Source organism: Panthera onca, chromosome A1, assembly GCF_046562875.1.
Source record: "Panthera onca isolate mPanOnc1 chromosome A1, mPanOnc1 haplotype 2, whole genome shotgun sequence".
In the NCBI taxonomy this organism is placed as follows: domain Eukaryota; kingdom Metazoa; phylum Chordata; class Mammalia; order Carnivora; family Felidae; genus Panthera; species Panthera onca.
Window position 1 is genome coordinate 48,753,263 of NC_138339.1, and position 24,162 is coordinate 48,777,424.

The 24,162-nt window shown below is 39.1% G+C and overlaps 1 protein-coding gene across 4 annotated transcripts; it reads right to left on the minus strand.

Annotated features, from left to right (window-relative positions):
* HAVCR1 (hepatitis A virus cellular receptor 1) lies at positions 1 to 22,733 on the minus strand. Of its 4 annotated transcripts, XM_060634820.3 has the most exons (9): positions 22,583 to 22,733; positions 22,159 to 22,216; positions 18,656 to 18,994; positions 15,535 to 15,618; positions 12,395 to 12,499; positions 9,782 to 9,837; positions 6,170 to 6,281; positions 4,919 to 4,955; positions 1 to 2,701 (listed from the first exon to the last, which is right to left on the minus strand). In XM_060634820.3, the coding sequence occupies exons 2-9, from the start codon at positions 22,202 to 22,204 to the stop codon at positions 2,587 to 2,589; spliced, it is 894 nt and encodes a 297-aa protein (XP_060490803.2). In that variant the 5' UTR covers positions 22,205 to 22,216; positions 22,583 to 22,733; the 3' UTR covers positions 1 to 2,586. The 4 variants fall into 4 exon arrangements, with proteins under 4 accessions (XP_060490803.2, XP_060490802.3, XP_060490805.3 ...); XM_060634819.3 differs by lacking the exon at positions 22,583 to 22,733 and having other exon boundaries at positions 12,395 to 12,481; positions 22,159 to 22,513; XM_060634822.3 differs by lacking the exons at positions 15,535 to 15,618; positions 22,583 to 22,733 and having other exon boundaries at positions 12,395 to 12,481; positions 22,159 to 22,512.
* Positions 22,734 to 24,162: the final 1,429 nt, after the last annotated feature.

Consider the following 24,162-nt stretch of genomic DNA (forward strand, 5'->3'; position numbering starts at 1 on the left):
TTTTCAAAATGAAAACAAAAATCTGTTTTATTAATGAGTGTACATACAAATTAAACTAGTCCCAAAGAGTCCCTCATACTTTCATGTACTCCCAGAATTATCTTCACAGCCATTAGTGAAAAATTGGTTCTGCTACTTCTTAAAGATGTGCAAAATTTCCCAAGTTTAGATATCTTACTTACACCAGTGTCCTAACATCACAAGACAGTTTGTAGAAAATGGAACCTCAATCATCTCAAAGGATTGAAAACAAATCAATACATTCTATAAGATGGATATATTCACAAAAAAAGAGTTTAATATTAACTTAATACCTCCCTTTCCTCCCCACTCACCTGTTTGTCCTTTCAGTTATTGACAGTTTTTACTCCAGTATAAAATTAGCCCAATTACCCTATATCAGCTTTCCAAAAAGTAAATTATTCCCTCCAATAAAGTACCATATAGCAAAATACATATGAATGCAACACCATTGAAATTATTTACTGAGCACTAAATCTACATCTGCTATTACTATAAAATCAACCAAAAAATAAAAACAAATTAAAAAAAACACTTTTTGCATTTCTGTAGTGTTTTCCGCTTTTCAAAGACCTCTCACAAGTAACATAGCATTGGAATTACCACTATACACTGACATAATTATAGGAATAATTATGCCTGATAGATTAAAAAATGTAGGCATCAAGAAAGATTCGCCCTAATGGCATCCAGTGTTTCTGTTAAGAGTTAAGAGTAGAACTCAGGTCCTAGTCCTGATTCTGTGTACCACCTTCTTTCTCACACATCCTCACATTCTGTTTCACAGAATGCGACTGGATATGGCAGTAGTCCTTGTGTTCAAGCAAGTTTTGGAAGTGCTGGATTAACAAAGTTAACCAGATTCCCAGAACTTTTAATGTGCCATCATAAATCTGCAGGAAGGGTAGAGAGAGCAGAGCTGTTATAAATTCAAATTCCCAGTCACAAAGCAGGTGACAAATGTGTGTCTGTGCAGGAAAGTTGAGCACTAGGGGCTGAGAGGATGTAGCACCATTTAATGGGGCCCTGACTACCTAGGAATGCAGTCCAATGTTTCAAGGTCTTTCCAGAAAAGCTACAAATTCAGGCTTTCATCTGAATTCACCATGTTTATGCATGTTGTCTTGAATTTGAAAGAAAAACACTGTAGTTTAAAAACAAAAACAAAAAAAATTTCTTAGGCCAGATCAGATCTTGGCCACACATGGAAAACCCAAGATAGCATGTTTAACAATATTATTTGCCCGTATAACTTTTATTCAGAGGTCCTGTTAACTTCCTAGAACCCTGCAGAAGAATGTCAAGCATGTTGCCCTCAGAAATGAACATCCTGCCTTCCTCAACCGCTATAGTGTATCTCTGAACCCCAAGCAGGAGTTGTTTCAGGGTTTACTCAGATTGAAATTAATACCCAACCTTGTTAACTGTTCATGTAGAAATGCCTGTGTTGACTAAAAAATCCTTACCTTTAGCTTTTGTTTAACTCTCTTGGAAAAGCCAAAAATTTCACTGAATTGTGAGAAAAAAAAAGAATAGCATTGGAATTGCTTTGATATTAAAAAAAAAAAAAAAACCTTCATCCTTCCAAAACAATTTTAAAAATTGCAGTGGTTTAGTGACAATTTAGAATTTTGACTGAAACTTAGTAACACTCTCAAACAACACTATTATATTTGCAAAGTAACTTTTCTAAAGCAGAAAGCCTTTTAGCCTTCTCCCTTTTTTTTTCTTCTATTTATTTATGCCCTGCCTCATTCTAAAAATTAGTTCAGAGAGCATGACAATTATCTACACAAATGCTTGGAACTGTGGAACAGATGTAGCAGAAATAGCATGTAATAAATCAACTGATTTTCTTTCCTGGAGAATCTTCTTGGTTCACTCATTACCCTAGTTTCTTCTAACTGCTAAAATACCCACCCTGGTTCTAAGGAAAGGCTTAATACCATGTATTTCCAGAGCCACGAGACATTGGATTTACCCACAATGGCAATATCACATTCACTTCTATTTCCCTATGGGGGAAATAAAAGCCTGTGTACCCCTGTGATTTGAAAGCCTTGGGGAACCTAAGAAATGTAACATTTGGAGTTATTACAAGGTAAAACACAAGAGATAATTGTGAAATGATTCCAAGTGAAGACTTTAAGTCCCAAATTGGATTTGCTGACTTTAACTCCTACTCCACTCTTCTTGACAGCTTTGGTGACCAACGTAGTAGTTCCTCTCCTGTTTCACCAGCGAGAATTCTTGATGGATATAGGGTTCATAGGGTCCAAAGAGAATACACAATTCTAAAGTGTTCACTTCGTGTTTGAGAGAAATCTCTGCAATGACCAGAAATACTGAACCAGTTGTAGTATAAAAAATTAGGACTACATGACCAATGAGGTTGACTGTACACAGATGAACCAAAGTCAGCCTACCCATCATAACTGACATATTGGAATATCATTTGAAATTGACAGAAAAATCATTCTAGAGCTTAAAAGAACTCTGACATGGTGATATCTTGTCACTGTCTTCTGCAGTCAAGGGTATAAATCCTTAGAGTGCCGCTGGGTCTTAATCCATGACGTAAAGATTGTCCTCGATAATGTAGATATTGTCTTCCGCTCGCACACCCACTTCACATGCACTTTGCAAAGCTCCAGTCTGGGGGTCACTCAACGAAACCAAGCTACAGAAAGAATAACATGAGTAAAGGAAAAGCAGACCACTTCTAAAGTATGGTGAGCACATTTGTTTACACGTAGGCAAGACTGGGTATTTGCCAGTCCCAGAACCCCATTCACAGTCTATGAAATGAAAAGGAGATCCAGGGTAGTGAATATTAAGTTGAAGGAGAGTCTGTTTAAGAAGTATGTAGAAAACCTAAGTATTCTCCTTCAGGAGACTCATGTAATAGAATGCAAAAATTGAAAATCTAAGACTGGTATCACACATCAAACTGAAGTCCTAAATCAAGCATATTCTCAAGGGTAGTAGCTGAGAAATGGTTTGGCTGCTGTTTTTCTGACTGTGGGTTGTAGTTTTCCAGAGAGCGCTATTAAATCTGTTTAGTGGTCTAAATCCTGCATTTAGGATAAACACAGAATACAAAATATATCAGAATATATTGGACATAGTAAAAGAGTATTGCTTCATATAAACATGTGCTAGATCATGGTGCAGAAATCTTACTATGTTTTAATGATCCGAATTTGAAAGCCATGGGTTAGACAACTTTCATAACACATACACTCCTACAGTAAGTATACAGAAAGTTCATGTTTGCAGTTTTGATACAGCTGCTGTTTCATAATTTGTAGAGAGTGCCTATTTTTATTACCTAAGCCTGCTGAGAAATGATATGGAACATAATGAGGATTCATTCAGCTCTGATCTTTAAGTGACCACCCATACATTGTGAGAACAAGTGTCAATTACTTAAAATGAGTCAGTGTGATGAGAACTGTGAAAACCAAGAAAAAGAAAAAGAAGAAGAAAAGAAAAGAAAAAAAGTCATGAAGAAAAGCTTGGGATTTTGTTGTTTTAATTTTCTTATATTTTATAAGATTTTCTACAACAAATATTTTCTATTATGATTAGGTGATAAAAAATCAGCCCTTAGAAAAAGTTAATAGTGAAAGAACAAACATCAACTAATAGGATGTTGTGTTCCATGCTTTTCTGCCTATTAAGAGTAATTTCCTCTTCCATTCTTAGAAGCGCACAGTCAAAAACTTCTGTAAGTATGGGTTTGGGACTCTAAAAGACCTAAGACTGAGCCTTTTACCTGCTGTGTGGTGTGACTTTGGATGTCACTTCACACTTCTAAACCTGTATTCTAGTTTGTAAGTTGAGAATAATAGTGCCTATCTCATGGGTAGATTTACCATGACAGGCATAACAGCAATTACAAAAGCCAATGTTTATGGAGCACTTACAATGTGTTGGGCATTGTTCAAGGTGCATTCTTTGGATTAGCTCATGCAATTAACTCAGACCTAAGAAAGGCTGTGTGCAAACATCCAGTGAAGGGGAACTAGGAATAATGTATGGCGATCTAAGAGAAATGGATTTTAAATAAACACCTTGCTTAATGAAGCTCAAGCTCTATCAAACGAAGCAAGCTACTTGGATTTGGCTTCCTACTATTACAGCTATTCCATTAGATGACCCCAAGTTTTGGATGCAGGTAAAGGGGATTTAAGTTTTAATTGGGCAGTAGGATAGATTTCCAAAAACTGTAAATGCCAATGTTTATGAGGCAAGATAACCCATGTAAATGAGCACACCTGGCTGGGAATGAAACAGCAGGAGAAGGCAGGACCTGTGTAGAGCTGGAGGTACCTGCCTCACCACAGTGCCTTTGCCCTTCTTCAGCCTGGAGCTGTCTTTTTCCACATCTCTGCAGAGCTGTCATCTGTTCCTTCAGAGCTCACTCAACCCATTACCTTTTTCCATATCCCCAATGATATTTGTCTAGAAGCACTGCAAAGTTCCTGTTTATTTGCTGATGTGTTTCTGTCCGCTTTGTTCATCTCTTTGAAATATAGTAGACATTCAATAAACATTCAATAAACAAAGCACTGAATGAAATCAAAGAACAAATCAAATAACTTACTCAAACATTCTATCAAGCATTTGTGATTTAGTTCTCTTTCTCTAAGAGGTAAGATTGGGATGCTCCTTCTGTAGCAGTTCTGGCACAATTCCAGAGAAATGTAGAAAGTGAAAAATATCACTAGAAGTTGTGGATAACAACAGTGGTATTCCTTAAACTAGATTTTTCAGGATGTAGGGTATAAAATGAAGAGTTTAGGGGAAAAAGAGGAGAAGGACAGAGACAAATTTTTCTTTACTTTTAACAGAGTAGAAACACCAAAAGGTATTGACACACTTTCAAACTTACTTTAGTTGTTCCAGCTTGTTTCTTACGCATAAATATTCTAAATTGGGGAAGAGCCAAAAAGAAAATTACACACATTGGTCAAATAGTTTACAAGACCTTTTTTTCAAACAAGTATATTATTTCTGTTATTGCTTTACTATAAACAAAACCTGGACAGAGCTAGAGCCTGAAAAAATAAATTTAGAAGAAAGAATTTTTTAAAAAAAGAAAAAAAAACAGACTTGGTGCTTTCCTAGATACTCAAGTAACTCCTTTTGAATCGATAAGACCCAAACAAACTTCTCATAAAAGTATTTCATTTTCATAATGGCTTAGTGTATTCACCCACATGCCCTGGCTTACTTTAATGCAATTATTAATAAATAAATTTCAATAAAAATAAATGACTGTGGCTCTTTCATAGAAGGAAGGCTACACACACACACACACACACACACACCCTGTACACAACAGCTGGATGACTGTCTTTTGAAATTCTTTCTTCTAGCCCTGAAATCAGTTTCCCTCCCAATGTTTCATTTGCCTTTCCTGTCAAATGGGTGTTGTAAAATTCAACAAAATCATCACTCATGAGGACAAAAACTGATTCCTGGGGGGGGAATGGAAAAGGAGTGAACAAGTTGTATATATTACAATGGTTTGTTGCTTTCCAAACTCCAAGCCTGCCCCCAAAATTCTCATTTCTTAAGATTTAATTTCACCTTTGGAGACTTTAATTTGCATCTTTATAGGCCAATATTTTTTTTAAGAACAGTTCAGAAAACAGACATTTAGGGGCATCTGGGTGGCTCAGTGGGTTGGGCGTCTGACTCTTGATTTCAGCTCAGGTCATGATCCCAAGCTCATGGGATTGAGCCCTGTGAAGCCTGCACATGGGGCTCCACACTGAGCATTGAGCCTGCTTAAGATTCTCTCTGTCTGCCTCTGTCCCTCTCCCCCCACTCACATCCTCTCTCTCTCTCCCTCTCTAAGAAGGAAGAAAAGAAAGAAAAAGAAAGAAAGAAAGAAAGAGAAAGAAAGAAAGAAAGAAAGAAAGAAAGAGAAAGAAAGAAAGAAAGAAAGAAAGAAAGAAAGAAAGAAAAGAAAAGAAAAAAGAAAAGAGAAGAAAAGAAGAGAAACGAAACGAAACAGAAATTTATGTGAAAATGTGAAATCACAATCACGTAGTGTGTGGAGCTACTCGAACTCAGGCAGTTTGGCTCTAGAACCCTTGCACTGTGTTCCCTTAGGCATAATTCTGAAATGACTTACTTTTGGTAATCACAACAACCAACACAGTGAGCAATACCACAGTAGTAATGCAGATTCCAATGTAGAGTCCCTTACTGGTGGTCATCCATGAATTTTGTGCCAGCGACACATGCTAAGGAGACATCAGTGGATCAGAAAAGCATCTTGTTAGAGTTACGAGTAGAAGACATTCCCTAAAATAATGTACTTGGACCCATTTTTCTTTTTCTTTTTCTTTTTTTTTCTTTTTTTTAATATGAAATCTATTGTCAAATTGGTTTCCATACAACACCCAGTGTTCATCCCAACAGATGCCCTCCTCAATGCCCATCACCCACTTTCCCCTCCCTCCCACCCCCCATCAACCCTCAGTTTATTCTCAGTTTTTAAGAGTCTCTTATGGTTTGGCTCTCTCCCTCTCCAACCTTTTTTTTTTCCTTCCCCTCCCCCATGGTTTTCTGTTAAGTTTCTCAGGATCCACATAAGAGTGAAAACATATGGTATCTGTCTTTCTCTGTATGACTTATTTCACTTAGCATAACACTCTCCAGTTCCATCCACGTTGCTACAAAAGGCCATATTTCATTCTTTCTCATTGCCAAGTAGTATTCCATTGCATATATAAACCACAACTTCTTTATCCATTCATCAATTGATGGACATTTAGGCTCTTTCCATAATTTGGCTATTGTTGAAAGTGCTGCTATAAACATTGGGGTACAAGTGCCCCTATGCATCAGTACTCCTGTATCCCTTGGGTAAATTCCTAGCAGTGCTATTGCTGGGTCATAGGCTAGATCTACTTTTAATTTTTTTTGACCCATTTTCTTTATTGGCCCTTGGCTATTTCTGGCTCATGAGGGATAAGACCAAGTGATCTGAGGTTGTAACCATATGGTGAAATTCAAAGACCATTTAAAATTCAAAATGTATTTAGGGATGGCAGAAATGTTTTATACCTTGCATGGGGTGGTATTTACATAGGGGTATGCATTTGTCAAAACTCAAACTGTATGTTTCAAAGGGGTGTACTTTATTATATGTACATTATGCATATTTTTAAAAACCAAAAAGCTATTTCCATAAATATATCCACCATGATATTAAAAAAGAAAAAACAATTTTTGTTCGTGTATAAGTTGGCTTGGTGATGTTATCTGCATATGCTTGGTGACTGAATTTGGCCCTTGATTACAGTCTTTATTTTTATTTATTTTTTTAGCTATAACTCAAGAGTCTGTGAAAGTCTACATAAATGGACTTGAAAGTAGGTGCTCACAGACATGGCCCTCATTAACAACCAACTTGAAGTGCTGTGCAATTGGGTAGAGAAGCAGAAATTTGTTTAAACACCCTAGTGTGGTTTGTAAAGGATCACCACCTCCTGGAATAAGCCCGAAATATGCCAGGCATTGTGCTCAGCAACTTTTTATAGCTTAGCTCAAATCCTAAAGAGATCCCAGAGGGTAAGTATTTTAACAGAAAAGAAGATAAGAGAGAAAGATCAAGTGTCTTCTTGCGTAAAAGTTTAATGTCTGGAGTCAGGATCCCAGCTCTTCGACTTCATTGCTGTGTGGCCCTGGATAAGTTATTTAGCCTCTCTGAGCCTCTGTGTCTGTGTCTGTCAACTACAGATTAAATAGGGTTCTTGGGAAAGGTACTTTTAGGTACTTTCTGATAAACACTATGAGGAAGATAGGAAAAGATACTTAGTGTTTGAACCATCCTTACTTAAAGGCGAAATGGCCAGTGTCTGGGAGGGAAGAGCTGTGTTATTAGCTTTCCAACGGGGAGTAAAGTAGTTAGATGTAACATGGGGCTGCAGGAGGCAGGCTTTGCTTTCATTTTCAAAAATATTACATAAAAACTGCATGTTCATTTTAGAATGTGCGGCGAAGCATGAAAAAAGAAAACTGAAACCAACCATAATCCTAACATCCAAGAACAACCACTATTACCATTTTTCATTATCTGCTCTTCTAGAATTTTATCTTCCTAGTGTTTTTCTTGACAGAAACAATTACTATATTCAATATATGCTACTACATTTCCACATGTGTGCATGCTGTTTTAACAGTTGTTTTTTTCACTTAACAATAAACAGTCACTGTCTTCCCATGTCAGCAAATGCACTGCAGTGACTACATTCTTAATGGCAATATGTGGTCATGCTTAACTGACTAAGTAATTAATCCCTTACTATTGAACACTTAAGTTGTCTATACTATTTTCATGACTATAAATAGCAGCAATGAACATCTTTTCTCATACATCTTCATGCATTTGTTCAATTTCTCCTACAATAGAGTCCAGGAAGCTGACCCACTGGGTCAAAATACATGCTGCATGTTTTCAAGATACCTGAGATGCCTCTTAACATCTTCACAGTCAAGACACAAAAAGCCCATGGTTTCACTACTGTCTGTTGTGACTTGCTTCTAAATCGCTTCCATTTGCTGCTAAACATACCTGTCCTACAGATAACTGAGGTCGAGAACAATATCACCATTCAGAATGTTTTATTTACTTTTTTTTCTAATCCAGCATAGGCCTGGCTATATACCAATAGAAGAATCATTCACATAGTTGCAGTTCTGACATTTAGCAGGTATATACAAATTCAACCCACATCCATCAGGTCAATCAGTGCCCATGCTACATAAGTGGTTAAAAATGTTAATATCACTCCTATGTAATGGTCTCATTGTCACTGATGTATACAACATAAAGCCATTTGACCCCACACTAAATAATCCCACCGTGCCTGAGCTTGAGTTTTTCTTACCATGGCCTGTGTTGTCATTTCTCAGTACTTGGGACCAGAAGGACTATTCTCATACCTCAAACTCTTTTTGTTTGCTGTTTCTGAGAGTTATTTGCACATACTAAAAGAAAACTCATTTCTCTCAGAGGAACCAAAAGAAAAGGTCCTATTGATAAATTTGTCTAACTTGTTTACAAAGATGAGACTCTGACAAGCATCAGGAGTATTTAGGGCCCCTTAGAGTTTTCCCAAGCTCACTGTGGAAAAGTGTAAGAAAATCACAAATGTGTGTAAGATGTTAATACCTTAAAAAGTCATCATATGGGGAGGTTTATATATGGAAAAACTCAATAGTGGCCTCAATATTTCTATAAAGAATGGCAAATGGGTTTGAAAAGAATACGAAGGAGGATATGCTTAAGCAAGCACACTTTCACGGATATATTTTTGTCTGGGGTGGCCTCCACTCCATTGATTCAAAGCATGTTATTTCCCTAATGGTAATTAAAGTCTTCCTTGGTCTATTATGTTAAGTCACTCTCCTTAAATTAGACCATTCTTTCTTCTTAATGTTTGGCCAGGAGAAAGTCTGTGGTGGGCGTTTGTATGTATATGTATGCGTACATAGAATGTAATATCATTTAGCAGGCAAATTCTAACAAACTGGTCCACCACCCGTATGAACTTTCCAAATTAATTAAAGTATCCCTATTTAAGAGTCAAATTCTTTTCTTCCTTTTTTAAAAAAATTTCAACCAGAAAGGATCAATCTGTGGGCCAATCTTACAGAAATAATCTCTAAATGTAACTTGCTTCCAGGGGGGCGCACAAGTGAAACTGGCTAATGAAGTAGGAAGAAATATGCTTACAGTTTGATTGCTATGCCAAAGGCCATCTGAAGACTGTGTCACAGTGCCATTCCCATCTGCTCAACAAGAAAGAAAATTAATTATAATTACAAAAAATATTGAATTTTCACTGCAGACACTAAATATATTCACATTGCCTTCTGGTGGTGAATGAAAAGTTGAATAATAATATGGCCAAATGTTGAAGACATTGCAAAAGTCATACCAAGTTACTAACATGTATTAATTTATCGTGGAAGGTTGTGTGCCTTAACCATTTTGTCATGGACCCTTCAAAAATGGACACTTTTTGTCTTCTTTATGGAAAAAAAATGCATGTATACACAAAGGTTCACCTACAGTTTTAGGGGAATCACAGAGGCCCACTCTTGGAACCAAGTTAAGAATGCCACTTAATGGTAGGAAATCGATATTTTTATGCCAGCTAAGAACTGGCATAAAGGCCATGAGTACCCAAAGGCCACATGCACATCCAAAGATCAGAACCACTCTATTCTGAATGGACATTACATTGGTTTTATTCAGAATGTGGGTAAAACATACTAAGATACCTAAAACGAGGGGCATATAACTCCTACATTATATGCCAATGTGCCCATACTTTGATCCAGAAGTATTTTATAAAAAATCTGCTATATCAGCTATAACACTAATGTATCTTATACTACCTGAAATCCTACATAAAAGGATTTTATTTATATTATTCCCTAAAGTTCTGAGCATTCAAATCTTAATAGAGTTTTGAAATATCTATTTTGTAATATAGACAGAACTACAAGCTATAGCAGCACCCATCTCATAAAGTTGCTAAATTAGATGATGCATGTAAAGGACTTAACACCATATTAGATAAATATTAGCTGTGATGAATTAAATATGTTACAATAGAAGGAGCGGTGGGGAGAGAGTCACTGTGCAGTATGCTTTCCAAACATCATGTCTTTCGATCATCATTAACATCCAGTGAGGAATGCAACATCTTGCCCATAGGTCTGAAGCTAATAACTGGCCGTTGAATTGGAAGCTGTCTCTAAAGGAGAATTATAGGGCCTCCCTAATCTAGCAATGGCAGTAAATAAGGCCTGCCTTAAAAGAATTACGTGAGATAATATACAACAGTTTCCTGGCACATATATCCATCTAAGGTGGGTGGTGGGCCATATGAGCACCAAAATCCTTCCAAACCTAACATTCTTTGCTTCTGTGAGACTTCGGCCCACTGCAGGCTGACTCAGGCACAATGAGGATCTGGCTCCAGAACCTCAGGTACACTGCCAGCATGGCAACAATCACATGACTCATAGGGGACACAGCAGCTCCGATGTCTGTTTCACTTTGGAAAACTCTACCTGGACCAGGTTGTAGTGACATGATTTTTAGAAAATGATTTCCTACTCCTATGTTCTTCCTACTCAACTACTAAAAGCGTGGGGTGCCGCCACTCCTACTGCTGCCACCTTGTGTTTCTATATATTTTCACTTTGTTTTTGTGCCCGGAAACAGTTCACACTAAGGATTCCACTTTCAAAACCAAATGTCACCATTATCTAATCCCAGTTGAATAGGTCATCTGTAAATCTCACTGCAGCTCCATTTTAAATTAACCAGCTTCCAGGAATTATTGGCAAAAGGTAAGCCAAAAGGAGGGGGGGGGGCGGGGGGGCAGGGAGGCAGCTACGGATTGTTAACTCCTAAGCACAATGAGTCATGCACATAAGGGAGGACTCTTGCAAGGCTTGACCTTGTTTGGATTCAGCACATGCACAGGCACACACAAGCCAGCTCTGCATTACAAAGGGGTTCAGCCTGTGGCACTCTCCAGAATTACCACCATGGGTAACAGAATTAACTGGGGAAAATGAAAGGATTCAAATCACCTTTCTCTACCACAGGGAAGACAGGAGAATCTTACATTTCAAAAAAGCAGAGATTGTATGAGACCTGCCCAGAATAGGGACAGTAGGGAAAAATTGGGGAAGTAAACAGACAGTCTCAGCAGGATATGCCTCTTGGTGCTGGTGCTGATGTCCTCAGCTAATCTCAAAGTGTCCATTTACAAGCTCCACAGGGTGACAGGGGAGCTTCCTAGATACACTTAGGGTCTGGGTCTTAGATAAAGCAGAAACATGGTTGACCAGTTTGGTCTGGATACCAGGGAGCTGGATTTAATTGTTTTAAGGCTCTGGCCCAAGGGAGCAAGCCCACTAATAAGTTTGGAGTCAAGACTGATTGATTTGATTAAGACAAAGAGTGATATGCATGTCAATGTTTCCCAACTCACACAAGCCACCTCTGCCAGTCAGGTATAGGGATTCTGGACATTCTAAGTAAGAGTCAGAGTTGCTATTGTATCTATTACTTACCACTTTTTAACTATGTCTGAGGTTCTTCACCAGCATTCTACAAGATAATTGGTATTCCATCCAGTTCACAAACGATAAAAACAGATTCTAAGTAGGTAAGACATTTGTTCAAACCACATAGCTCATTAGAGTGGCCAGCATCAGCATTCAGGTCAGGTCTGTCTTACTCCGAAATATATGCTTTTAACAATGTGTCAGTGATTATCAAAATTTGAATACTCTCAGGTGTTCAGGAAAAAAATGAAGTTACCTTTTGGGCAAGAGTACAATGGTGAACTGGTGGGCTGTGTTGTCCTCGTCTCCTGTGGTGCTGTAGGCTGGGTTTCTGCTGTCTGCACTGGAGAAGATGAAGTAGCTATTGGAATGAAAAGAATAGAACTGTGCTCCATCTGTAGAGGAAAATTCCCACCCCCAACAAAAATGAAAAACACAACTAAAATCAGGAATCACCATCAACTTCCCACAGCACCTTCACGCAGCCATTCCCTGAAGCAGCCAGTCCCTGAAGGCATGCCTCTCACTCACTCACTTCCAGTCCTTTCAACCCCCTCTTAGAAATTTAATCACAGATGGCACCACTATCTAGGCATACCATTATCATGAACAAACCTGATCTAGATAATCATCCGGATAGTTCATCAATACATAGGGTTATTCTACACTTGTTCTACTCCTAGGATCCCCCTAAATGTCCAAAGTCTATAACAGCACCATATGTAGGACATCCAATTAAGCTTTTATTCATACAAATGACATTTCACTTTCATGGGAACAGGGCCTGGGGGTTTGTGCTTATTTGCCCTTTCCCCTTCACAACAGCGCCATCTAGATTTCCTGACCTTATTCAAGTTCCCAGTATCCATCCACATATCAGCACAGAATACATACTCAAAATATTTAATTCTTTGAGGTCTCTTCAAGGTGACAATATTGTCCTATGTCTGAACCTTGATGATGATTAACAACTCTAAAAGCAACATTCTTGGTAGACCTTGACCTGGCTCCTTCTGCGGTTGCATTGTGGTCACTCCTTTCTTAAGACTGATTTCCTGTTATCTGACTCATCTTATGTTTCACACCAAAAGCTTCACTAAGAGTTTTCCAGTACAGGGATAGGTTTCCCTTTCCTTTCTAAAATCAATCCTTTCTTTTCTATCAGATATTTCACCTTATATGCAGCATTGATCACTTCCTTCTTTGTGCATTTTATTAAATATTTTAAATATTTTATTTTTATATACCTTCCTCTTAGAGCACCACAAATTTTGGAGCAAGTTATTAGGGCTGGCTGGACAAGAATTCCCAAACCTGGGCTTTTCTTGCCTTTTGTTGGTCTTTCTGTTTTCCCTTCCCCACAGTGATCTCCACATTTCAACTTTACCCTTTCTCATGTTCTGAACTATCTTCCTGCCTCTCTCTAATGTTCAAATCTAAAACAGCATGTAGCTCTGTTGAAGAACTAAGAACAAGACAATATAAGAAAGTTGGGTGATCAGAATCTTTATTCAACTTGGATCTGTGCAAAAGACCTCTTGGGCTTAACTTTTTTTCCAAGTTTCTGTCTTAGCAGGCATCTTTCTCCCCCCCCTCCCACCTCCATTTCTACAACCTTACAGCCAATCATTCCATGAATTTTTAGGCAAGTTGTATATACAAGAGGCATTGAGCACAGGAAGAGAGTGGATGTAAAGATAAATATCCCCATGTTGGATCTGCTCCAATGTGCACCTCCTTCCTGTTCAACTCAACTCAAACTCTTAAGAAAAGCATCAAGACAAGGATAAGGCTCAATTAATACTATCCCTGAGGAGGTCACATGGACATATGAACCAACACTTTTCTTCTCAATCTTTGCTTTAAACATGCATGTTCACCAAACCAAGTCCACTAATCCATCCACATTTGCAGGCACAAACTAAATATTATGAAGCTAAATCAATATTGAGAAAGTCAACAGATTCTCTAGTATGTTCAGCTGCCTCAAACAGAGCTGTTTTTCTTACAAACTTTTATGGCTCTAAAATCCCAGTTTTAACCTAAAGCCCTCTCTTCCAAATTCAGCTCACAGCCCAATCCTTCAGATCCCTCCTGATTAAATATACATATGGTTCAATAGGAGTCAAGGGAAATCAATATGTTCCATCAGGTTTTTCTGGCTAAGAGGTTGTGACATCTCTGTTACTCCTCAGATTCCAGTGCTACCCCAAGGGGTCAAAGAGTTTTGGAGGCTCTAAGAATCTCCACTGAAAGTTATCTTTTTAATCCTAGAGATAGAAGGTTTGAACCTAAACTTATCCTCAGAATGGCAAACTATTTCTCTACCTTTAAATCAAATTATTCTTCATTTGTATTAAATCTAAACTCTTATTTATCAGAAGTTTGAAGTGTTAACCTTGTGGCCTGAATGGGGAAAAAAAAGTGTAAGTTCTAAATCCCTGAAGTCTTTAAATCCGATGTTTACTTTTTCATCGGTATAAATAGTATCTTTTGCCATTTCCATGCTACATAAATAAATTAAAAGATGCTGGAAGCAAAACTGTGTGAGTAGATTGAATGCCTAGAGAAGACAGGGTAATCGTATAAAGGATTTTTCAGTGAGGGATGTCAGATCAGGACAAATTCATCCAAACATAAACTCAATACTCATGGTAGAAGGAACAATCCAGTAGTTAAAAGCACAAACCCAAAATTCAAATTAATGGAGAATGAATCCTGATTCAAGTGCTTTCTATCCATATAACTTTCTGCAATGAACTGAGACTCTGCCTTAGTTCTCACAACTATTAAATGGGATTGAATCACACCTACAGTGCAGAGAGATTGTCATAAGTATTATATTAAACAATATAATACTTGCAAAGCAGTTAGCATGGTTCCTATCACTTAGAAAACACAGTAAATGTTAACTTTACTGAAATCTTATCCTCAAGTGGAGGTCCAGCTTCAGAATGTACTAAATGATCTCTATTCAGAGCTCCTTGTAAGGACAGAATCTCATTAACCTGGCCCCTGTTCCCTGGCATTCCCTATTTTTTCCTTACAAACCAGTGCTCAACTGGGCCAAATCCACTCCACCCTCAATAGTTGTTTAAGATCAAAGGTCTGGCTTTGGGCAGTGGGGGGGGGGGGGGGGGGAGGGAGGCGGGGGGGGGGCGGGTGCTAATAATGAATGCATTGGATAATCTGACCAAAAGCTATGAGTCTCCTTTCTCTAAAAATGATTACATGCATACAATTTGGGACAGGTATTCACAGACCCTGTGAAGCCCATGTTTGGAACCCAGGTAAGAACACTCAGCCTAGATTGTACTTCTGCTTTAACATAATGCCCTGGATGGTCTACATCCTCTCATTAGAAGACCTCAGGGCTCAAGGAACACATTTGTTTACCTGGCTTGAGGTTCTGCGTGGGTGCTGGCATTGAAGAAGTAGAGGTAAAGGCCCTAGGTGACGTTGGAACACTGGTGACCACAGCTGGAGTTAGAAATCAATATGAAAGCAAGGATTAGTCAAGCAGCAGGAAACAAGAGCCTTGCGCTGGGCCCATGTACCAATGCAACCAATGAGAAACTGTCCCCAGGCAGAATTAGGCACCAATTTTCCCTGAACTCAGAGTTCTTGTCATTGGTCAACTAGAATCTGTGACACAGGAGGGCTTGAAGACATACTTGTGAAAAGGAAACAGCTGCATTAAAAGATATATATTTGGGGAGGTTCCGAGGTGAAAAATGACACCTGGGATTTGCACTGAAGCACTTTGAGACCAGTCATGCATATCAGATTTATGTATCTTCATAAACACCTGTGAGTTAAGGAAAATGTCTAGAGCCTGGAGCTGTCTTCATCATCTCAGTGGTGAATGACTAAGACTTCAACAGGATTTCCCAGGCCCAGAATGCTTACCAAATAAATAGCATTCAGTTCCATCAGTCCTGAGGGTACCGTGCCAATAGAGGGACGTGCAACCTAAATGAGGGCTAACTCACATCCATTAGTGTATTAGCTAGATAAATCACACAGATGATTTACATATTTGGTTAGAAGGTAAACTAGATGTTTTACGGTTCCTTTCTACCTGAGAGATAATAACAATAGCTAATAACATAGACTCTTTCTGGAGTCAGAAGTGGGGTAGGATTCCAAACCACTTAGTGAAGGTCACAGAAGTACCCAGAGAGAACTGAAACCAGAATTAAGCCCCAACAAGGACTGAATGAAGAATGTAAACTTTTGATCTCACTAGGCACCGTTTTTCTCCACGAGAAGTTTCCTTCAATTTCAACTTGACTACAAAGGAAAACCCATTTCACTTATATAGGGGACAATTGGTTTGAAAACTCTTCTGAAAGATCTAACTTAATTTAGAATCTGAAGAGGAAAAACTTTTTTCAACAAATATTTGTGAGTGTCTATTAAATGCGAATCATTAGTCTAAAGTAGAGGTCAGCAAACTTTCTGGGAAGGGTCAGATAGTAAATGTCTCAGTCTTTGGACACCCTGTAGTCCCAGGCACAGTTGCTCAACTCTGTCAGTGAAAGGCAGCCATAGACTATATATATATATATATATATATATATATATATATATATATATTTGATATATATATATATATATATATCAAATGTGTATGGCTGTTCTAATAAAAATTTATAAAACAATGACCCTGTTTTGTTATCTGATCTAGTTCTGGAACTATAGTTTACTGACCCTGATCTAAGGTGTAGTCAGAGGCTTCCGAAAAGAGTACAGTCCAGTCCCCTCCTTCCAGCTAAAACCAAGTATGCTGAGTACGCAAAAAATCTAAGCAAAGGAGAATAAGGGAAACAATAAAGAGGAGGTAACCTGATGGAATTGTGTAATGAACTTGACTTCTTCAGTGGTAAATATTTTTCCCGAGCAGAATCTAGGAAACTATAACTATAGATGCTGGTGGGGGGGAAAAAAAAGCCCTAACAGAAGCTTGAAGAGTAAGCTCAGCCTATGAAAAATGTAAGACAACTTTAGCAAAGAGTTAGTTATTGGAGGCAGAGTCACCTTGGCTCAGTTATGAACCTTCTTCCCACTTGACAGGGCACTGCCCTTGTAAATGCCCACCTATTAAAGAATTTTGAAGCACTTTATCAGCTTCAAACCATACAACCAAACCATAAAAAATTCAACCAAACCATAAAAAAATTCACAAATACAAAAAAGTTACAATCATCATCTCTTCTGGACATGCTGCCTCCTCACTTCTGTCTAGAGCACACTACAGTCACCAGCATTCTTGGGCTTCCCTAAATTGCTTCCCAGATGTAGTTTCCCCAGAGTCAGCTATTTTCTCCATCAGAATTGACCTTATCCCACTTGCCTTCACAAAAGAGACAGGCCAAGTCCAAAAGTTGGTAGATTGCAAGACCAAGTTCCTCTTAATTTAAAACAGAGAGAGAGAGAGTTTATTAAGGCCACAGGTATTGGGTTCTATTGTCAATATAAGAGTTTAGTGGAAGGAACTTCATTAGGAAAGAACACCAGAAACCAGGGAATCCTGAGGAATCCACTCTGTTCATCCAGTGGTAAAGAAAATGAGGATGTTCACATCAAGACAGATTTTTGGATTTCATGAAATTCTTTTTTTTTTCTTATTTTTTTAACCTTTATTTATGTTTAACAGACAGAGCATGAGCATGAGCAGGGGAAGGGCAGAGAGAGAGAGAGACACAGAATCTGAAGCAGGCTCTAGGGTCCAAGCTGTCAGCACAGAGCCCAACGCGGGGCTCGTACTCACAAACTATGAGATCATGACCTGAGCTGAAGCCGGACACTTAACCGAATGAGTCACCCAGGGGCCCCTGGATTTCATGAAATTCTTAAAAGCAACTGGTGTATCGTTACTGGAATATAAATGCTTTCATGTTGCAATAAGGTCATTTTCATTTTTAAAGAACCAGTTTTGCAATATGATGTGAAATATGCTACAAAAATTCCCAGGCAGGGCTGAAGGAAGGAACTATATATTCCTTTATAACAAGATATGCAACAAGATTGAGTTGACAATTGTTATAGCTGGGTGCTACCATTATGATAAGACCTTATACCATATTACCTACTTTATGTTTGAAATGCTCTGAAATAGTTTTAAAAATGTTAAGAACATTTAAAAATTCCTCTAAAACATAATCTCAGAGAACAAGGGCAGTTCTTTAAGCTGAATAAATTCAGCTTGATAAAAATGTTTACTATATTTCACAGTGGAACAGTGAATGCTTTTTCATGAACCAATTAGCATTTTTGAAGCACTGCTTTAGGGAACAGTTTGCTGACTGGGAAGATCCTCTAGCTTACCATCTTGAATCAAGATTGGTCTAAGACTTCGTTTTATACAAATAAAAGTTATTCTATTTTCCAACAGTTGCTGAAAAACAAGACTGTAGGAACCTCCTCTTGCCCTCTTAAAGGAGAAAAACACTACCAAAGAGTCAACATCTCAGTCAACCCACATGAAGCGATCAAAGAAGGAAAACAAGCTCACCTGGCTTTATGTCCAATGACAGGGTGAGCTTCATATCATTGAACCACCCTCTGTGTTCAACACGACAACAGTATAGGCCACTGTCCGTCTGAGCCACGTTCTCTATGGTCAAAGACACATTCCCTTCTAAAAGGTTTCCCTTTAGCTTATAACGTGGGTGCTTCCGAAAAGTGACGTGGGATCCATTAGTCCAGATGATTACATCTGAGCACTGGGACACAGGACATACCCCTCTGCCCCAGCACATGGTGGTGACTCCCTTAGCTGTCGAGTAAGCACAGGACAGCGTGGCAGAAAGACCTACCACTCCATTCACTTGTTTGTGAGACACTACAGCATCTGTTAAGTAAAGAGAAAGAAGAGTATGAGGCCTCAATATTTCAGTTTTATATTTATTTTCACTGTTTTCTTTTCAATGTAGTTTATTTCATTTGCAATCATATGGATTTGTATCTTCAATTAAAAAAAAAATCATTGGGGGCGCCTGGGTGGCGCAGTTGGTTAAGCGTCCGACTTCAGCCAGGTCACGATCTCACGGTCCGTGAGTTCGAGCCCCGCGTCGGGCTCTGGGCTGATGGCTCAGAGCCTGGAGCCTGTTTCCGATTCTGTGTCTCCCTCTCTCTCTGTCCCTCCCCCGTTTATGCTCTGTCTCTCTCTGTCCCACAAATAAAAAAATAAAAAAAAAAAAAAACGTTGAAAAAAAAAAAATCATTGTAAGCATTTTTATGTTAACGTACTCCTTTTTTATGTTAACATATTCTTGGGGCGTCTGGGTGGCTCAGTCGGTTAAGTGTCTGACTTTGGCTCAGGTCAGGATCTCACAGTTTGTGGGTTTGTGAGTTCAAGCCCCCTGCATCGGGCTCTGTGCTGACAGCTCAGAGCCTGGAGCCTGCTTCGGATTCTGTGTCTCCCTCTGTCTCTGACCCTCCCCCGTTCATGCTCTGTCTCTCTGTCTCAAAAATAAACATTAAAAAAATTTTTTTATGTTAACATTTTCTTAAAAGCATTATTTATATGATATTTGTAGATAAGATATAATTAAAGCTTTTTTTTCTTTTTAGGATTATTTTCTAACAGGACAGATGTCTAAGATAGAAATTACCAGGAATAGTTTCACTCTCTTGATGAACATGACCAAATTTCTTTCCAAAAGGTTTGAACCAAATGACACTCCAGTAATACATGAGTATGTATTTCATCCTGTGTTTGACATACATGTGGCTTTTCCACTTCCCCAGATTCATTCGCTGTCTCAATTGAAATATGTTTGAAAAATTCTATTGCATTTAAAGTTTTAATTTTTATTGCAGCTTTTTAAACTTCTATTGCAAGTGATGTCCCCTCACAGCACCTCTCTTATAAGAAAAGCAGAGCTTGGGGCACCTACTTACCTCAGTGGGTTAAGTGTCTGACTCTTGATTTCGGGTCAGGTCATTATCCCACAGTTTGTGAGTTTCAGCCCCGTGTCAGGCTCTGCTCTGATAGTGTGGAGTCTGCTTGGGATTCTCTCTCTCCCTCTCTCTCTGCCCCTGCTCCCTCCCCCCACTCTCTCTATCTCAAAATAAATAAATGCTAAAAAAATAAATAAATAAAAGCAGAACTAATGTTTTGTTTAAAGTATTATTGACTGGGGTGCCTGGGTGGCTCAGTCAGTTACACATCTGACTCTTGATTTCTGCTCAGGTCATGATCTCAAAGTTTGTGAGTCTGAGCCCCACATGGGGTTCCACACAACATGGAGTCTGCTTGGGATTTTCTCTCTATCCCTCTTTCTCCACCCCTCCCCCATGATCTCTCTCTCTCTCTCTCTCTCTGAAAATAAATAAATAAAAATTTAAAAAAAAAATTTAGGAAATGGGTTTCTAATACTTCTAGGAGGAGCTGAGGTTTATCATGGGCTTTAAGATCAGTCTAAAAAAATCCAATAGGGACCCCTTCTCATATGTTGTTAGCAGCCCCACAACTGAGCGAGGCCCACTTCCCCTGTGAAAACAGACAGTTGGAAAACACTCAACCAAGTACTAAATTATGACACTTAAAAAACAAAAACAAGAAGTCTCTCCTGGGGCAGTGGCATAAAAGTCCTATCGTGCCAAATGCAGACAAGGTGGCCATGAAAAGAAATCTGAAATTCACCAACCAATCACATTTACAATTTTGGCTGTGACTTTGGGAAATGCTCTGGGAATAAAATGTTCATGGTTATATAAAATAAGAAAAAGTCACTGAATTCTTAAAATATTTAGTTTTGCCTAGTATCATTTTTAGATTATAAATATAATACATGCTAATTATAAAAATCAAGTTATATAAGTTATAATAAATGAACTTTCCTTCATAATCTGACTTCTGGAGATTATTGTTTTTAAAATTTATGCATTATGTCTATTCCTAACTTTGCTATCTCATGGAGTGTTTTGAAATAAAATATTTTTTATTTGTTTATTTTTTATTTTTTTTAAATGTTTATTTTATTTTGAGAGAGAGTGCACATGCGTGCATGCAGAGAGATGGAGAAAGAGAATCCCAAGCAGACTCTGGGAATTTGACATGGTGCTCAATCCCACGAACCCTGAGATCATGACCTGTGCAGAAATCAAGAGTCGGCCACTCAACCCACTGAGCCACCAGAGCGCCCCTATACATTGAGTTGACATTCAGTTATATCACTAAATTCTCTTATCACTTATAAACATGTTTATTTCAATTCTGATTTAAAAGGAATACTCTGTTTCATGACTAAGTATAATCATGTCCTCAAACCCTATAAAGCATTTTATTTATTTATTTATTTGTTTATTTTATTTATTTATTTTTAACTTTTGAAGGATGCTTTTATTCTGTTGTTTTTTTTAATATAATTTATTTTTAGGTTGGTTAACATACAGTGTATATAGTGTCCTCTTGATTTGGGGGGGTAGATTCCCGTGATTTATCACTTACATACAACACCCAGTGCTCATCCCAACACGTGCCCTCCTCAGTGCCCATCACCCATTTTCTCCTATCCTCCACTCCCCCCATCAACCCTCAGTTTGTTCTCTGTATTTAAGAGTCTTTTAAAAGAAATAGTTGCACAGCATTTTTAAAAAATCAAATGACACAGGATGGTTCAATGGAGGACTGGTTCTCTTTCCAACTAATCCCAGCTTCTTCTCCCCATCCCCTCCTGCTCATGGCAACACTGTTACTATATCCTACATACACTTGAGTAGTCCATGCTGACACTGCTGTCCACTCGTCCCTTTTATTGTTTAAACACAAATGACAAGATATGATACACAGTTCTGCATTGGGTCTGGCTCACTCACCCATGGATTTTGTAAGTCATAGCATTTAAGCAATTTCTTTTGCGTAAGATTTAGCCTGGTTCTTTGGCCACTAACTGATCCATTACCTTTCACCAAAGCCCAAGCACATCCATCTTCCTACACCACACTCACACGTCTCCTATGTGCCCCAATCTTCAGGGCTTCCAGACCCCGGCCCACCTGTTCACTTACCTGTCAGAAGTAGTATGGGGCTGAAGATGGCTACCCAAGGCTGCATGATGGTATTGGCCTGAAGGAAAGAGAAAGCAGACTGGTAGGTGTGCCCCTCACCAGATGGTCTCGGAACAAGTCTTAATTCTCAGACTGCAACTTCTCCTTTCACCCTGACTGGGTGAATCACATGAGCCTGCCTCGTCAGTGAGGAGAGACCATGCACAACAGCTTCACATGTCAGTTATCTCTAGTGTGACCATCCTGCACCTTCCAACAGACAGGCAAAGCTGTCCTCAGGTCAGCCCCTTGTTTCCCAGCTCCTTCCCCACAGAGTCCAAACTGACTCCTGATGCTGACACAGGGGATACGGGGGCAAACAGAAAGGAAACCAGAGTCAGGCTCAGTGAGGGGACCATCACAACCAAGACTGGTCTTCACTTACCCTTGGCCTCGGAGATGAGTCAACTGGCCCTTTAATGAGTGCAGAGAACTCCCTGCTCTGGGGCTACAATGATTGTCCCAAGCCTTAGTTATACTGTCAAGTTTACCAGTGGCAAGAATTAATCAAAAATGTAAATCACCGTGCCTGACCATGTTACAGGAAGCAATGACTCAGACCACATCTCACTGAGTGATGTCAGGAAGTGTTTCAGGAAGTAGATTCTGGACCAGACTTGGGTTTAGATCCCAGCTCTGTCACTTGCAAAGCTGGGTATCTCCATGAGTTACTGAGCTCTTCCAAGCCTTGACTTCCTCATTTGTAAGATAGTACTAAAAGTACTTGCTGTGTCTCCCTCAAAGAATTGTTATAATGAGCAAAAGCGATATGGAAGACCTTTGAAAATGAAATGTAAATATGCATTAATGCTAACCAAGGTTTTCGGAAAACTTACTGTGTGGCGGGCTCTATGCCAAACACACACATGCACTTAGTCCTCAAAGACCTCCTTCGGCAGGTCCTGCTATTAACCTCATTTCATAGAAGAGGAAACTGAGGCTTGTAGATGTTAAGTGAGCCAAGGTTCCAGACAAGCTCTTCTGACTTTTGCACTTAATCATTAAGCCACACAAGTATGTGTCAGCCTGCCTAGTACTTCATTAACTGTCCTCTGATCTAAAGATTCAGTAACTTCCTCCCAGGAAGGTACTGATGCTCCATTTCTAGGCTACTTGCAGCCCATCACAGGCTTCACAGAGACATGAAAACAGTGGCAACGGGTCCTGTGCTGCTCGGGAATGTGAACTCCTGACTCCAGCAGTCTCTGCACTTGGAAAAAAGACCTAAAGCCTAATACTACAAACTGGTGGCCTAAAGACTATATTTGGCCCACAGAAGTGCTTTGTGCCATGGTGTTCAAAAATTCTTTTCTTGGGGGCACCTGGCTGGCTCAGTTGGTAGAGCATGCAACTCTTGATCTTGGGGTGGTGAGTTTCAAACCCCACGTAGGCGTAGAGATTATGTTAAAAACTAATCCTTAAAAAAATTCATTTTTAATTAATGGCCACCATTTAGAAATCTAGAGAGCCCACATGAGAACTCAGTTTTTCTGCTTTGTTATGAAATACAATTAGATGGCCAGCAATGGCCTGTAGCACCCAGTCCCCTTAGAGTGTGCCCTCTCCAGCCTGCTCCTGCGCCAGCCTTGTTGGGGGTGTGGGGTGCTTCTGTGTCTGGAGGGGGCCCCTGTCTTAGACTCTACTCCACCTTCACGAATACAAGCTCTTTCCTGTCACTGGGCCTTCACACCGGCTGTCCCCCTGGCCTATTTGCTAAAACTCGCCTCTTCCATCCAACAATTGGATTATATGACCTTTATTAGTCCTCCTAGCTTTACAACGCCACACACTTGAATTCAATTGGGTAACAAGATGAGTTCTCACAAGGGAAAAACTCCTTTCTGGATTCCCATCCTCCTCTTATTCTCCACTTAAAGGGAACACCATTGACCCCACATTGACCACCAGCAAAAGTGGGGGAACACATTCTGAAATGCCTCACAAAGAAGTAGGTCGTGCCTTATA

Coding starts and splice junctions, on each gene's coding strand:
- HAVCR1 (XM_060634820.3), bottom strand. CDS start 22,204: ATGCAGCCTTGGGTAGCCATCTTCAGCCCCATACTACTTCTGACAG. Junction 18,995..22,158: donor CCCCATACTACTTCTGACAG/GTAAGTGAACAG, acceptor TTTACTTAACAG/ATGCTGTAGTGTCTCACAAA. Junction 2,702..4,918: donor AACAAGCTGGAACAACTAAA/GTAAGTTTGAAA, acceptor TTCTTTCTGTAG/CTTGGTTTCGTTGAGTGACC.